At 35.1% G+C, this 17,792-nt stretch overlaps 2 protein-coding genes across 2 annotated transcripts; both read left to right on the top strand.

The window, feature by feature from the left end:
* Nucleotides 1–9,204: 9,204 nt before the first annotated feature.
* LOC147291376 ((+)-borneol dehydrogenase 2-like) lies at nt 9,205–12,109 on the top strand. The gene is made up of 2 exons (XM_086236262.1): nt 9,205–9,626; nt 11,001–12,109. The coding sequence occupies exons 1-2, from the start codon at nt 9,595–9,597 to the stop codon at nt 11,797–11,799; spliced, it is 831 nt and encodes a 276-aa protein (XP_086092388.1). The 5' UTR covers nt 9,205–9,594; the 3' UTR covers nt 11,800–12,109.
* A 3,966-nt stretch (nt 12,110–16,075) lies between these two features.
* Nucleotides 16,076–17,662, top strand: LOC147291377 (small ribosomal subunit protein eS17-like). The gene is made up of 2 exons (XM_086236400.1): nt 16,076–16,222; nt 17,018–17,662. Exon 2 carries the CDS (start codon nt 17,037–17,039, stop codon nt 17,463–17,465), a length of 429 nt encoding a protein of 142 aa, XP_086092526.1. The 5' UTR covers nt 16,076–16,222; nt 17,018–17,036; the 3' UTR covers nt 17,466–17,662.
* Nucleotides 17,663–17,792: the final 130 nt, after the last annotated feature.

Genomic DNA, 17,792 nt, shown 5'->3' on the forward strand with positions numbered 1-17,792 from the left:
CTTGAACTCACTTTCTGCACCTTTTGAGCAACTAAAGATAATCTATAATGCTCAAAGGGAGAACTGGAATATGGATGAACTCATTGGCATTTGTGTTCAAGAGCAAACTAGAATGAAGAAGGAGAAGGAAACCAATTTTGTGCACCTGACCACCAATGCACCAAAACACCAATCTGCTAAACCTCATCATGCTGTTGCCAGTTCTAAGGCTAATCCTCATCCTAAAAGGTCTAATGCTTTAAAAATTAATAAAACCACTTATTTTAAATGTTACTTCTGTGATAAAGCTGGACACCTCAAAAGAAATTGCACTAGGTACAAGAAATGGGTAGAGAAAAAGGCATCTAAAGGTAAATCTAATTTTTTCATGGTTTGTTTTGAGTCTAGTTCCATAACAATTCCTTTCAATTCTTGGTGGATTGACACTGGTTCTTCCATCCATGTCTCTAATTCCTTGCAGGACTTCGTAAGCTAGAAGACACCAAGTAAGGATTAAGCTCATGTCTTTGTAGGGAATGGCAAGAAGGTTCCAGTCCATGCAGTATGAAGTGTTAGGCTTCAATTAGGTTTAGGTTTCCAATTAGAATTGGAAAATGTTGCTTATGTACCTTCCATGAGAAGGAGTTTGATTTCTGTTTCTCAATTAGTTAGGAAGAATTTCATTTTCGAATTCTCTGATGTTGGTTTCAATTTGTTTTTCAATAAAATTTTAGTTGGCAATGATTTTCTAGTTGACAATCTTTTTCAGCTATGTTGTGGCAGCATGTGTGTTTCTTTTAACATTGAGACAATAGGCCAAAAACGTTTTTTAAAGTCTGAAAATTCTTCAAGGTTATGGCACAAAAGGCTAGGTCATATATCTAGAAAAAGAATGCAACACCTAGTCAATGAGGAGATACTTCCTCACTTAGACTTTTCGGATTATGGTGAATGCATTGAGTGCATTAAAGGAAAAATGACCAACACTAATAAGAAACATGCTTCTACACACAGCCAAGGTCTTTTAGAAATCATCCATAGTGATATCTGTGGTCCTTTCCCAATTCAAACTCTAGAAGGTCATAGGTATTTCATCACCTTTATTGATGATTTTTCAAGGTTTTGTTATCTCTATCTAATATCAACTAAATCTAGTGCATATGATGTGTTCAAGGTATTTAAAACTGAAGTTGAAAATCAACTAAACCTAAAGATTAAAGTGTTAAGATCCGATAGGGGAGGAGAATATTATGGCAGGTATGATGAGCAAGGCAGACATCCATCTCCACTAGCTCGTTTTTTGCAAGATTGTGGCATTGTTGCACAATACACCAACCCTAGGACACCTCAACAGAATGGTGTGGCAGAAAGAAAGAATAGAACCTTAAAAGACATGGTTAGGAGCATGATCTGCAACACTGACTTGCCTAAATTCCTATGGGGAGATGCCGTGAAAACAGCTAATTACATTCTAAATAGAGTGCCTAGTAAATCAGTGCCTAAAACACTTTTTGAGCTATGGAATAACAGAAAACCAAGTCTAAACCATTTGCATGTTTGGGGCTGCAAGGCTAAAGCAAAGGTTTACAATCCTGAATTAGCTAAGTTAGATCCAAAGACTGTTAGCTGCAGGTTTATAGGTTATGCATATAGAACAAAGGGGTTTCGATTTTACTGTCCTCACCACACTAACAGGATTGTTGAAACATGAAAGGCAAAGTTCATTGAATACGACACTGGTGATGAAGGAATAAATACATAATTTATTTTTGAAGAGGAAAGTGACAATGGATCAGTTATGAACAATCAAGTTGCTGCAAGTTTTCCCAATCCCACCTTAACTTATCCACTTGTTCCTACCTCACCTTTACCTGATCCTTTTGACTATCTAAATGGGATAGAAGAAAATGATGTGCAAATCAATGATCTTGAAATAGAACTACCCCAGCAAGAAATTAGAAGATCTAGTAGAGAAAGAAGATTTACTACACTGCCAAATTTCGTGTACTTAAATGAGACAGATTTAGATACTTTTGTTTTTGAGGATCCAGTTAATTTTAAACAAGCAATGGCAAGTGACAATTCTGGTCAGTGGCTTAAAGCCATGCAAAATGAGCTACAATCTATGGAAAGCAACAAAGTGTGGGAGTTAGTGGAACCGAGACAAGGCATAAGGGCTATAGGCTGCAAGTGGGTGTTTAAAACCAAGAGAGACTCTAAGGGCAATGTTGAGAGACACAAGGCAAGGTTGGTAGCTAAGGGTTTTACACAGCAAGAAGGCATTGACTTTAGTGAAACCTTTTCTCCAGTTTCAACTAAGGATGCCTTTAGAATTATCATGGCACTAGTGGCCCATTTTGATTTGTTTTTACATCAAATGGATGTTAAAACATCTTTCCTTAATGGGGAACTGAGTGAACAAATTTATATGCAAGAGCCTGAGGGGTTTATAGAAGATGGCAATAAGCATTTAGTGCGTAAGTTAAAAAAATCTATCTATGGACTTAAGCAGGCTTCAAGGCAATGGTATTTGAAGTTTGACAAAATTATAACTTCACACGGTTTTGTTGAGAATAGGTTAGATGAGTGCATTCACTTAAAATTCAGTGGGAGTAAATTCATTTTCCTTGTTCTTTATGTCGATGACATACTGCTGGCTAGTAGTGATGAAAGTCTTTTGCAAGAAACTAAATGTTTTCTGTCCAATAATTTTGAGATGAAAGATCTAGGTGAGGCTACCTATGTATTGGGGATTGAGATACATCGAGATAAAGCTAAAGGACTGTTAGGTTTATCACAAAAGGCTTACATTGAGTATTAAAGAGATTCAATATGCAGGGCAACAATGGTGTTGAGGTTCCTATTTCAAAGGGAGAGAAATTAAGCAAAAATGATAGTCCAAAGAATGACATCGAGAGGGCAGAAATGAAAGACAAACCTTATGCTTCTGTGGTGGGAAGCATCATGTATGCACAGGTCTGCACTCGACCTGATTTGGCATTTCCTATCAGTGTACTAGGCATATATCAATCTGATCCAGGCCTTGCACATTGGAAGGCTGCCAAAAAGGTTCTAAGGTACATGCAAAGGACCAAAGACCATATGCTATTTTTAAGAAATCAGAGAAATTAGAATTAGTTGGCTATTTAGATTTTGATTTTGGAGGGTGTCCAGACACTTCCAAGTCTACTTCAAGCTTTGTTTTTATGTTGGGAGGAGGTGCTGTAGCTTGGAAGAGTGTAAAGCAATCGACAGTGGCTACTTCAACTATGTATGCAGAATTTGTGGCTTGCTATCAAGCCACAGTACATGCTATATGGCTAAGGAATTTTTTTTTAGACCTAAAGGTAGTTGGCAGTATAGAAAGGCTTATTCAGTTGTACTGTGACAACAAGGCAGCTGTTTTCTTTTTGCAAGAACAACAAAAGGTCTACTGGCATCAAGCATATAGACTTGAAGTATCTACTGGTGAGGGTTAGGGAAGAAATTACAAGGATTGATCACATTGGCACTGAAGATATGTTAGTTGATCCGTTAAATAAGGCTCTTCCAAACTCAGTTTTTCAAAGACATATCCATAACATAGGAGTACTGTCAAGTTTTGAGGATGCCTTAGTTTAGTGGGAGCTGTTTAGATTTTGTTTGACAATTTTAGTTTATTTTTCTAGTTTCGGATTTTCTGGTGTGTTTTTATTTTAATTAATTGAAGATTGAATTCTATTCCATTGAGTATTACAATATATATATATCAAAAAGTTTTGTTCTTAAAGCTTTATTCTTAAAGAGATTTTCATAAATCACCTAAGGAAGATCACAATGTGATCATAAAGAGGACCAATGTATAACAAATGAGCTAACTCACACTACAGCTCATATGTTATATGTTTTTGTTCATGTCTTACTGGTAACTTGTGTAATTATCATTACTTATAGTGGTTATAGGTGGATGATACCAAATTCGTTGGAAATCATGTCTATGGCCCTATGAGCATATGGTGATTGATACAAAGTTTAAATAGGTATGCTTCTGAATAGTTTCTCTATCTGTGCACATTAATAAATTGATTCTTGTTGTATAGAAAGGTTTTAAGTATGTGTGGCATTCAAGTGGGAGAATGTTAGAACCATATTGAGTTTACATCATACTTAAACACCTAAAACAACTAGGAATACAAGAGAGAAACCTATTTGGATTGCCGGATTAATTAAGGTGAGTTGAGAGTAATATTAGACATGGAATACCTATACTATAAGCTAGGACATGGAAATCAGGAGGAGATAAGGATGCTTACAAGAAATCCTTTATGGGCAAGGAATCTGTGAATTTCACCTATAAAACTAAGGCCTAGGTCCCCTCTCTCATGTACAATTTCATAGCAAAAGGTTCCTATCCTATATAGGCAGTGCTTAAGGTGAAACAGAGAGAAAGAAAGACTTACGGCTTACTGTGGCATATCATCAAGCATCTTTGCTGCGTTCTGATTCTGTCAAAGTAACCTGCAATGACATCTCAAGGTTAGTGCCCTTTGTATGCATATCAAGATAAATATAACAGCAGGGACTCAATTCGAGGATCAAAGTTCACACCCGTGTCATGGTCATCTATCAAAGGAAAAAGTAACTTAGAGGAAACACCAATTAGAACCAAGTTTCATACATTGTCATCATTAGAAGGTACAAATAAAATTCTCCCTCGATCAGATTCCCAACTTTGGCATTCAACAACAACATCTAAATAGAAACAAAATCAGAAATAACTCCTAAGCGATTTTATTAGAATTCCACTAAGTTGTTGACCACAAAAAAAAAAAAAAAAAAAAAACTCCGAGAATTAGAAAACACTAAAAGTCCCCTAAATAAATATATGAACATCCTCATTTTTGTTCAAATTTATCCCCAAATTATATGTAACAGCATTATACTAACACTTGCCTCATTTGAAATTGTTAAGAGAGAGATATAGAGCATTCATTCTAATAAGTTTCTCAATTTTTTTTAGCAAACCAAAAAGCTCATTACCTAGGAAAGAAGCATACCAATTCTAGGTTCAAAAAAATCATGCACAACCTGATGAGCAATGCCAAAACAGCCTCTCTCTTTTTATCAATTAACGCTAGGAATTTAAATACTCTAATTTTACAATCTAAAGAATTATATAGTCTTCTCTAGCTGTTGGTCATATTGCTTACTTCTGTTTTGCTTGCTTTTGTTCTTCAGTACATTAGTCCTCTTCGTAAATATGTAATGGGCCAAAGAGATTATTGCTATGGTTACTCAAAGTCTCAAATTATATGCAAAAGAGATTATGTACAAATTACAATATGGCCAGGCATATATAGTGGCTTACAAACAGATAAAGGAGTAGGATGCCTTTAAAAAATTAAATAAAATAAAAATAAATATGGGAAGCTGTTTCAATTAAAGTGATGAAACTATGAGAAACTATACGTTGTCTCACAAACAGTAGTGCACAGATGTATACTAAGAGATTACACAGTTATATGACAAAATTAAATGAAAGAAAAAACATGTAAACAAATAAAACCATACAATCACAGGATCCACATTATATAGAGATCGATTTTAATCATTGTTGAAACTTTTTTATAACATTATTACATAGAAAGCAACTTAATAGGGATTAGGAATGTTACTGAACACGTAAAGATATCATGCTGTAAGAATCTCTCTTCACCTTTTTGTTTGCTTTTATTGTTGTCATGATTTCTAACCAGGACTTTCACGACCGTTTAGTCTTTAGGTAATCAAAATTTAATTTAGTATTTTAGAAATGGCAAACCCTGCAGGTATTATGTAGAAAACCCCACAGCAGAACTACAGAGCACAAAATAATTCGTCAAACTCTCAGCATGACAGTCCCCTCACATGGAAAAAATTAAAGTCATTAACAAAGTTCATGTTATAGAAAATGTTGGGATTTAAGTTGGTATAGAAATTGACGCCGGTGTCTCTTTAGAACCCAATTCTTCTACGTTAAGATGCAGATAAAGGAAAAAAAATAAGTTGCAATTAAAATAATAAATTACCTTGAAGATTCTAATGATCGAGACTTACAAAAGCTTTAAGGTATTACCTTGGGCCCTTCTCCTTGCACTCAATCTAGTTTGTATCATTCCCACCCAAAGAAAAATTTATCTTCGATCTTTCTATTTTATGCTTTTTGAGGAGGAGATAGAGCAGCATAATATAGGAAAAAGAAAATGCAAAGAATCTAATTAGTTGTTGGCTATTAGAGACGTTTGCATTTAGTAGGATAGTGGCCTAGATAGTGGGATAGAGTTGAACTGCTCCTAGGAAACATATGCTGGGTTTTCAATTTTGTTGTTCTTTTACCATTTTATCCTCCTTAGATTAATTTTTATTCTTCTAACATTTTAATTAACGAAGGGTATTTTTTGGAAATTCTGAAAATTTCACCTAACGGGAGTGTTTGCTTTATATATATAGATAGAAGATTAAATTTTTAATACTTAATTTGTATCTTAAATTTTGTATAAAAATAATTATTTTTTTATCAGTTAACTAAATGTCCATGAATTCTTTTTTTTTTAAGTAATTTATAAAACAAATCCATTTTAGAGCTCTTTGTACAAAAAATCTTACCTAAAAAGTTAGAATGATAAATAGGTTCACTTTGTACAAATAAAGTCCACATTTTTTACAAATAAGTCCATGTTACGTTTTTTTCCATGAATTTTTTTAAAAATTAAGTAAATTGTCACAGTAACAATGGTTGCTACTACCAAACAGTAGCAATTAATAGAGTAGTTTTGTAATTTAAATATTTACTGTCTGATAATAACAATAAATGTTAATAATTATAAACCCCCTAGTTAGAGATAAAATCTCTCATAACCTCCACCCAAAATCTAACTCTCTTATAACCCCCAATCTTACACTTAATATTTTCCTAAACCCCCTAGTCAACTAATACCCAGTCAACTTTGACTCCCCATATTTTAATTTTCCAGTTTTACCCCTTTTGTTTTATTTTCATTTTCAGCCAACTAATACTCTCTCTCTCTCTCTCTCTCTCTCTCTCTCTCTCTCTCTCTCTCTCTCTCTCTCTCTCTCTCTCTCTCTCTCCTATCTGTTGCCTCTCTCCCCTCTGCGTCTCTCTCTCTCCCCGCTGCTGTCGCCGGCGCGTGCGCCGTCGTCTGGCGACGGTTGCCGGCGAGACCGGTCCCATCAGACTCGCATCTCCTTCCTCTTCCTCCCTATGCCCTCCACGTGCCGTTAAACTAAACGTCAACGCCAGATCGCCGCAACTACGATCGGTGGTGCTCGCCGGCGATCTGCCTTTTTCGACGGAGTTGGAATGCCGGACCACCCAAGTCTTCTTCCTCTCGACGTCCTGAGCACGATGGTATGCTCGGATTCTCCATCCGATCAGCCACGGCGGCAGATCGATGCCACAAAGGCCGCGGCTTCTCCGCCGGCGATCTGCCTTTTTCGGCGGAGTTGGAATGCCAAACCACCCAAGCCTTCTTCCTCTCGACGTCCTGAGCACGATGGTGTGCTCAGATTTTCCATCTGATCAGCCACGGCGGCAGATCGAAGCCACAAAGGCCGCGGCTTCTCCGCCGGCGATCTGGCTTTTCCGGCAGCCATTTCCGTCGAGTCAGGTACTAATATTCTTCTCCTCATTGTACTCTTCAATGCTATGTGTTTGGATTGGACCAATTGCTGATGAATCAAAAAACCCCAAATCGAACCTCATTGTGTGTTGTTGTAACTGTGTATAGGGAACTTTAAGCCTACATTTATTGATTAAACAGTTTCAGTTCGTGAAACAGTTTCAGCTCGTGAAACAGTTTCAGCTCGTGAAACAGTTTCAGCTCGTGAAACAGTTTCAGCTCGTGAAACAGTTTCAGCTCGTGAAACATGAGTTTTAAATGAATTTTGAATGAAATTATGGTTCTGAAATATGATGAATCAAATTTGCAGGTAGAAACAGATCGAGGCAGTGGCGACTGTCGTGTACTCGTCGCGCGTGAGATGATCGGACGACGTTGTATTGTTGGCTACTCCTCTCATCTCAATGGCTTATTGTATTGTTATTATTTTTTTTTATAAGGTTGCTGTGTTCTTTTTAGTGAAACGGAATTCAGTAAAGGTGTAACTGTTTTAGTGAAGTGTAATTGTTTTAGTAAAGGTGTAATTGTTTTTTAATTAAGGTGTAATTACATTTTAGTCGAGGTGTAATTGTTTCATCACTTAATTCAGTTTCAGTAAGTGAATTCATAACTGAATTCTTCAATTTAGTGTAACTGAATTTATGAAATTCAGTTTCAGTGTAATTGAATTCTTGAAATTCAGTTTCAGTGTAACTGAATTTTTGAAATTCAGTTTTAGTGTAATGAAATTCAATTTCAGTGTTTGATTTTAGTTTTAGTGAAATATTGAGTTTTAGCAAAAACTTCAATTTCAAAAAAAAAAAAACAGTTTCACCAAAATATAGTTACAGTGACGTCAGCATGTGTCAGCATGCGTCAGCGCGCGTCAGCATGCGTCAGAAGGGTAATTTAGGATTATAAGTTTTAGGGGGTTTTGAAAGAGTTTCTAGATGGGTGGGGGTTTAGACAAATTTTTTTGGTGAGTAGGGTGTTTAAAATTAGGCACTATAACAATAATTGCTACTATCAAATAGCAGTAATTAATAATTAATTATCACTGCTGCTAATCAACTTCTTCTTCTTCTAATATAATATAAGAAGCAAAAAGAAATATTTTTTTTATTTCTTTTTGTGCGTGCGACAAGGAGAATCTCTCTTTTTGTAATCTTTTGTTTTTTTTTTCATTTTTTTATTCTTCCTTTACCTTTTTCTCTTTTTTTTTTTTTTTTTTTTTCTACTTTCTCTCTTCTTTCTTCTGTCTCAAAATCAAAAACCCAAACAGGATGTGACGTTGATGGTAGTGGGGAGCATCTTGGCTGTTGGTGGCAGCGAAAAGGGAGGAGTTGGAGCTTGGTTGTTGGGCTCAGCAAGAAAGCTCGGCAGCGAGACAGCTGCGACGCGGGCAGGTGGAGTGGCACGACGAAAGACCGGCTTGGTACCGGTTTTTTGCAACTGGGTCGGGTTATTCTTGGGGTTCTAGATTTGGGTTTAAAAAAAAAATCTTTTTTTTTAATATAAAAATAAGTCCTCGTAATTCTACTTTTTTGTTCGGCCCCTCCAAGAACAAATTCTTGGTTCCGCTACTGGCTTTGCCGCTGACTAGTAGTCACTTTGAGAGTCGATGAAGGACAGAGAAGAGAGAGTAGATGAGAGACAAGGAGGAGGGAGACAATATAGATTTTTTTTTAACTTTCTTTTCATTTTGTAATGTATAATTGGTTAGCTGGAATTTATAAAAAGCAATACAAAAAACAAATTATTACAGCACAGACACAAAATTAAAGAGAGCTTTATTACAATTTACAAACACTGAAATGTTGGGGAAAATAATGCAAAACCCACCGACAGTTTTACTTAGTAGCTGGGAATCTGGGATTAATCATCCTAATAAGTAATAACCCCTCCCCTTAGTCCAAAAATATTAAAAATCTCACACACACACAGACACACAGACAGACAAAGAGGCGCGTCCACCACCATGACTGAACTGGATTCGCTTCCAAGCCAGAGGTAACAAACCCTTCTCTCTCTCTCTCTCTCTCTATTGTGATTTGTGGGTTTGAGACTTTGAGCTGAATTGGACAAATACTATATGCCTTTCTGTTTTTCTTGTTTATTCTTTTTTTTTTTTTTTTTTCTGGGTGTTCAATCTGCAACTATAGCTTAGCTTTTGTTGTCAACTGTTTTGGTTTCCTCTGTGATCTGGGTAATGAACCTAATGGTGCAAACTGCAAAACTCACTTGGTTTGGCTTTTGCCTTTGTGATTTGACCAGTTTATTTTCGGTCTGTAGACTGTAGTATGCCTTAAGATTAACTAAGTTTCTGGAAGTTTAAACTGGGTTTTGTTCGTCTTGCTCTAGCATGGTTTGGCTGGTATTATAGTAGTAAACACTGTGAAAGCATGTTTCATTGATTCAGTTAATGGATTTCTGGGCTTGTAAATTGTTCATGTTGAACCGATCTGGGGTTTTAGATTTATTCTGCAGCCAATTTCTATGAATTTCATCAACCTTTTTTTTGTTTTGTTTTAATTTTCAACTCATCTTTTTCTTCCTTTCACAAAATGGACCAAATGGTAACTAAAATGACCAAGATTTTGGGAATCAGGAATTTCTTAAATTACTGTTGAACTCATCTAGCCAAGCTTATGATCAACTGTGGAATTTTGGATGCATCTGAATTTGGAAAAAATTTCAGAACTTGTTGCTAAATTTTGTAATCATAGTTGTCAAGTTTTCACAATATTGAAATTTTATCTTAACCCCATAGCACAGAAAAAAAAAAAAAATCCTAGTTGTGTTAGAAGTAAATGCAATTTCAAAACTAGGTTATGTATGTAATAATGGATAATAGTTAAAGTGAGGCCTTAAAGTTATTTTCACTACTATCCATTGTTAACTAAATTTAGTCCATTGTCTGATGGAGGTTTCTGCAAGATAAAGTTTATTTACTTCTGCAAAAGAGAACAAGCAAATAATGCAAATGGTCTTGGGCCTTGAAGTGACTACAAAAAAGATAAGGAGATACGTGTGGTACTCAATTTAAATTGTGTACTTCAACTTCAAAGGCTCGGGACCAGTTGCATTATCTTTTTGCTTGATGAAAACGACCATTGCTTGATCACGTCAATTTAAATAGTATTACAATATTCCTTGACCACTCTCATGTTGTCTTGAAAATGATTTAACTCATTATCATTTTCACCAAAAAAAAAAAAAAAGATTTAACTCATTCAAATAATCTGTTTCTCAAGAAAGCCAAATTTGTGCCAGAAATCAAACAGTAAAATCATCCTCTATAACATATATATGATCTATATCTTCTTTTTTTTCCTTGTACACATTACATCTTCTTGTAGATCATCAATTTTGTTTTTTCCTCAGGTTAGCAGAGAAAGTGGCATTGGTGACCGGTGGAGCTACTGGTATTGGAGAAAGCATTGTCCGCCTATTCCACAAACATGGTGCAAAAGTTTGTTTCGTTGATGTGCAGGACAATTTGGGTTTGCAAGTCTGCGAATCCCTCAATGGTGACCCCAACGTTTGCTATTTCCATTGTGATGTCACAATAGAGGATCATGTAAGCCGTGCAGTTGATTTCACAGTCAATAAATATGGCACACTTGATATCATGGTCAACAATGCTGGGGTGTCAGGCTCACCTTGTCCTGACATCCGCAATGCAGACTTATCTGAGTTTGAGAAGGTTTTTGATATCAATGTGAAGGGAGTCTTCCACGGAATGAAACATGCAGCTAGGGCAATGATCCCACTGAAAAAAGGCAGTATAATTTCTCTTTCCAGTGTTGCGAGTGCTATAGGAGGCCTTGGTCCACATGCATACACAGGGTCCAAGCATGCTGTATTGGGGCTCACCAAGAACGTTGCTGCTGAGCTTGGGATTCATGGGATACGAGTTAACTGCGTATCTCCTTATGGAGTTGCAACAGATTTGTCTTTGGCTCACATGCCCGAGGAGGAGAGGACTAAAGATGCCTGGGTTGGTTTCCGGGATTTCGTAGGGAGAAATGCCAACTTGCAAGGAGTGGAATTGACAGTTGATGATGTAGCTAATGCTGTGCTTTTCTTAGCAAGTGATGAGTCCAGGTATATAAGTGGGGATAATCTCATGATTGATGGAGGCTTCACTAGTGTGAATCACTCATTGAGAGTCTTTAGATGATGCGTAATGTCAGATGGATTGGTATTGGCTAAATAAATTATGTCTGGAAAAGATTGGACGTGAATTGAGATTGCAGGAACTTAGAAAACATCAATAGATTCAATCTGAACGTTAGAGGTTGATCTATCAATTATGGGTTCTTATTTATAATTGTAAAATTAATTGAATCATCTATCATGCAATTGAACCTGAATTGTTGGGCAAGAGTCCTGCCCATAGGAGGTTCATGTAGACCTTAAACAATCATGTATTGTTTATTTTCTATGTTCTTGTGTGCAAATTCACTTGGATCAGATCAATTTCTCTTGAAGTCATTATTGTAAACTAGCAGAGAAGAGCGTGAAAGCCAAAGTAAGTACAATGTAGGAAACGACCTATAATTTAGGGTATATTGCTAAATTTTTTCCAAAACATTTTGTGGACCAACATGGGAACCAATATCTTCTATTCATTTAATGGTTGAGCATTTACTACACTCAAAAATAAGAAAAGAATGATTCTCACTTAAACATGTGATCAACATTATCAAAGACTGAAAAACATGCAATAAAAAAAATTGACCGGGGAAAAAAACCCAAAGTTCCGATTAAAAAGAAAAGAAACTCAAAGTGGGTTAAGGGTTGGGAACAAGTCCATAGGCAGTCTCTTGGTGGGCTAAACGAGCCAGGTTCAAACTAGTCAAACCGACTAGTAGAAATCATCTACAACCTTAAATATGTTATCTGCAACTTAAAAATATGCATCTGCAACCTAAAAATCTACAAACATAGATAGAAGATGCATCTGTGTCCGCTGAGCTCTTGACAAGCCTACCAAGCACTCGATAGACTTTTTCTCGCCTCCAAGTGAGCACACGCAAATAGATTGGCTCTTTAGCTTAATTTTGTTAGGTGGATTTCCAGTTATGAATCTTGAATTTTTTGTCCTTGGGAGTAATTTACTAGTTTTTCAATGTCTCATCTATGTCCAATTCCATTAGTATTTCCGTCATAATAAAACACGTATTAACAGTTTCTTTTGTCTTTTTGGGTCCCCACGACATGCCAAAATGGATTAGCGCTTTCTTGTTTAGAATTTTAAGTTTAGGGAATGCCAAATTAATCCTTAAAAATATGAATGAACAAATCCTAATCCCTTTTAACATGTCGTGGGGATCCAAAGGGACCAAAATAATTCTTGAAAGTGGATCACATGCGATACATGTGTTTTTTTTGACAAAAATATTGACAATATCGAACAGATGTGGGATATTACCAAAAATGAAAGTCTAGGTGGCAATGTGGTTTAATTTTTTTTTATTTAAGTGGTAAATTGAGATCGACCCCAAAGTCTGGGTGGGTAAAGTGTAGAAAAAACTTTTATAAATACATATTATAAACAATATTTTTGTGTTAGTTTTCAACTTTGAATTTTAAGTTAAAAACTAAAACATATTAAATAAAAAAAACAAAAGGTACTTTACTGAGAATGCTAAATTGAGAAAGAAATTTAATTTACAGTCCACCAGGCTCAATACTTATCTTCCACAACAAACTTAGCATTTAACGCTCAGCAAGAACTGTCGAGCACTTGGCAGCTGTAGATGCAGCCTGCATCTGCAACTTAAACACTACAAATGCACACTATATCTGCATTCTAAAAACTGCATATACAAGCTCGAATTGCCCTAAAAACTACGTATGCAACTCCAAAACTACCTTCAAATCTAGATACAAATGCATCTGCATCTGTAAGACCTCGGCAAGAATGTCAAGCGCTCGATAGCTTTTGTTACACTAATGGACACGCGCACGCGAATAGAATGTCCTTTAGCTTGATTTTTTTAAGGTGTATTTCTAGTTCAGAACCTTGTATTTTTTGTCTTTGGGAGTAATTTATTATAAAAAAAAAAACAACATTTTCTAAGTTTTGTATAAAATAAACCTTTTATAAATACATATTATAAACAATATTATAACTTTTATAGCTTTATGATTTCAACTTAATATATTATAATATGATGCGTGTTAGTATATTTTATGGGGCTTTTTTAAGGTCCAAAATGAAAAATGGTATGATAGGTCGGTCCACTTCCAAAAAATTGGTAATAAGTTGGTCCACTTTAATGAACTAGCATGCTCGGCACGAAACCCAAGTGCACATTTTTTTTTTTGTGTTTTACAATATATTTATTGTCCAATAGTAATTATACTCACTGTGCAATAGTGCCTTAAAAAATGCATAAAAAATAATACTTATGGATATACATTATATCTTTTTCTTACATAAACTTGCAAAAAATTCATAAAGCAACCTAAAACACAAAATTTCAAACTTATGGAGTCACATTCACCATAATTTTAATAGTAACAATGATTGTTAATGTTTGTCACTACAAAAGTTATTGGCAAACAATAACTATTGGCCAAGTACAATGCCTTTTTCTTTTGTCAATTTCAGTGCCTCATTTTTGAAGATCGACTTAGGCTTATCTATCATTTGATTGACCATTTTAACATTCCAAAAAATTAAGTGAGTTGATTTAACATTAGGGGATATAGAATGAACTTATTTATTATTTCCTGTATTTTATGTGTATTATATTATGGGCCAGTTTGATATTGTTGTAAGAAAAAACAGCTGTGAAGTAAAGTCAGCTGTAAAGTAAAAAAATTGAGTGTTTGGTAAACTATGTTTTCAAAAGTGTTGTGAGTACAAAAAAAGTATCAAAGTGTTTGGTAAATGTTAATGTAAAAGTGTTGTGACTGTGTATAATTACTAAAATAGACATGATGCTGAAAGTGTCTTCCACTTATTCATTTGGTAAAATAAAATGTTTTTTTAATTGTTTTTAAAATTTTTGGCTACAAATTTTTATTAGCATTAATTTTTCTAAGAACAACATTATTAAATAAGTATGCCTATTATTTTTTAGGTATATTATAATTTTAATCGTACAAATAAAATATCATAATTAATTATCACAATATAAAATATAACTAACAATGAACATATTTTTTAATTTAAAATAAACAAATAAAAATTATAGAAATTAATGAGGGTATTATGAGTAAAATAAAATATTCATTATTATTTTGATTCACTGCAGCTTTCAAAAGCACATAGAAATATGCTTTCTGTTTTTGTTGTAAGGAGTTGAGAATTGTGAGGAAAAATAGTTTTAAATTTTTTTACCAAACACTAAAATTGTTGTAGGTGATTGAGAATTGTTATTCACAACAGTTTTTGGGTCCTCCACCGCAATCTCAAATGGGACCGATATACTGCATGATATTTTATTATGTTAAGAAGGAAAAAAAAATTGAAAAACAGGTATTAAGGCCCCAAACCCAACAAGGTCTCCATTAAACCATGTAGGCAAAGATGAGAATGATAAACCTGACCCTGCCCGATCTCGACTTCGTCTTGACTCTATCCCATTACTATCCCTAATAGTATTAAGGCTTAGTAGCCATTTTGCTGGCCACCTCAATTATAGCCCGTGTGCCAAATTGACCCCCACCCAATAAAAAAAAGCTTTTTATCTCAAATGGTTTCTCAACTTTCATCTAAATATCAATTTGGTTCTCAAAATGTATTTTCACTCAATAAGGTCCTCAATCTTTACTACTGCACATTAATGTTGTCTTTATATTTTATTTTTTTCAAATTTTCATAAAAAAAATTGTCATGCGCAGTGCATGTGACCTTTTCTTAAGGCCAAAAATGGTGTTCACACGTTCTGTAACCACCCAAAAAGACCTTACAAATTATTTAATTCCAAGTTTACCTTTAAAAAAGATTAAAAATAAAATAATAAAAAAAAACAAAATGAATAAAATGATCCCTAACCCGAATCTTGACACACTCTCTCTGGGTGTTAAAATATTCTTACCTCTAAAATAAAGTTTCGTATTGTGTACGTGAGCATTTTTTACACAATTCAGATAGAATTGAACGGAAAAGCAACATTGATGTGCAGTAGTAAATATGAAAAATCACATTGAGTGAAAATGCATTTTAAAGACCGACCAAATTGATATTTTGTTCAAAATTGAGGAATCATTTGTGATAAAAAAAAAAACCAATAACAAAATTTAGCCGACCTACCCATCAATTTTTTTTTTTTTTTTGCTACTTACCCATAAAATTTTTTTGGCCAAGTACCCATAAAATTTTTTAAATATGCAAATGTAACCTAATTTCTTAGAATTTCATCTAAATTTGATTTTTGAGATCTGATGCATATTTCATTCAAAAAAGAAAAAAAGAAACAAAGACAGAAAAAGGTCTCGGGTCGGGTGTAGCCCACTCAATCCATAACACAGGTCCAGTGCGCTTAAAAAGAGAAACCCTAGGTAGGTATTTTTCTCACTCTTTCAGCTGCCGCACTCGTTTTGCTCTCTGCGCCTCCTCTGCTTCTTCATCTTCCCTTTGTCGCACTGTAAGTTATGTTTTAGGTTTTGTTTTCTATCTCATGGTTCTATGTCATTGCAATTGCAGTAGCATATAAAAGGAATTCGAATATTTGTGGACTTGATTGGTATTCTTTTTTCTTTTCGTCCATGGTAGATGCAAAGTAGTTAACTCATCTGTTTGATTTGTCCAAAATGGACACTGGAAAGGGCTTTGTTTGTGGTGTGTTTAGAAGATACTTGAATATGGTCATGGACTTGTGTGTAGTATAAATATTTGTGTGAGAAAACTGGATACCCAGTTCAGGGAAATGAAATTCTTGAATATGGATATGGAATTTTTTTGCAGTAAAATTACTTTATTTGAATGATTAGAGTAAAAGGACTCTGGGTTCGAGAAAGTTGGTGGTGTTGAAAGCAAGTCTTGGATCTTAAGTTATTTCAGTATGCAAATGCTCTAATCGGCTTTGCTGCATAGTTTTATTAGGTTTGGTTTTATAAAGTTTTTGTTAAATTTCTAAAAGACCTTTTTCGTTTCTTATTTATTTCAGTTGCAAATACTTTTATAGGCTTTGCTGCTTAGTTTTATTAGGGTTTGGTTTGATGAAGTTTTAGTTAAATTTCTACAAGACCTTTTTTGTTTAGTTTTGTTTCTTAATTATTTCAGCGTGCAAATACTCTGATTGGCTTTTTGGCTTAGTTTTATTAGTTTTGGTTTTATGGATTTTTAGTGAAGAAGCTAGGTTGAAATGGGTACATCTGTTTCATATTCATTTAGCTTGAAATGGATCAATGTAGTTTCAACTGTATTTATATCATTGCAGGAAGAGCTAACTCTTGAAAATGGGTCGTGTTCGTACCAAGACGGTGAAGAAGTCCTCACGTCAGGTGATTGAAAGGTACTACTCAAAGATGACCTTGGACTTCCACACAAACAAGAAGATCTTGGAAGAGGTTGCCATCATACCCTCAAAACGGCTCCGGAACAAGATTGCTGGGTTCTCTACTCACCTGATGAAGCGTATCCAGAAGGGTCCAGTCAGGGGTATCTCTCTGAAACTGCAGGAAGAAGAGCGTGAGCGTCGTATGGACTTTGTTCCTGACGAGTCAGCTATCAAGACTGACGAAATCAAGGTTGACAAGGAGACCATTGACATGCTTGCTGCTCTTGGCATGGCTGACCTTCCTGGGGTATCTGAAGCCGAGCCTCAGGTTATGATCCCTAGCCAAGGTTATGGAAGGGGGGGTCAACAGGGGGGAAGAAGGTACTAAGGTAATGGAAGCTTTGTGTTGCGGTTTAAAGGCTAGAAATTTAGTTCATGAACTTTGCATTTGATTTGAGATCTGGTAGTAGTGATATGGTAAATGGATCTTGTTTTGTATTTTAATTGAGCGTTTGCTTGACATTGAATTTGGAAAATGGTACTTTAGTTTATCAAATGGAGTTAACATGTTTGATTTTGCGCAAATATTGTTGGCATTGCTTTTGATAGATTCTGTCTGTGGATGTGCCTTTGAGTATTTGGTTTCTGATCTGAAGTGGTCAGGTCTTGCAAGATTACTGTTGTGATGAACAGATGATGTTTTTATGTATTTTTT

Source organism: Dryas octopetala, chromosome 3 (assembly GCF_963921425.1).
Source record: "Dryas octopetala chromosome 3, drDryOcto1.1, whole genome shotgun sequence".
Classification (NCBI taxonomy): Eukaryota; Viridiplantae; Streptophyta; class Magnoliopsida; order Rosales; family Rosaceae; genus Dryas; species Dryas octopetala.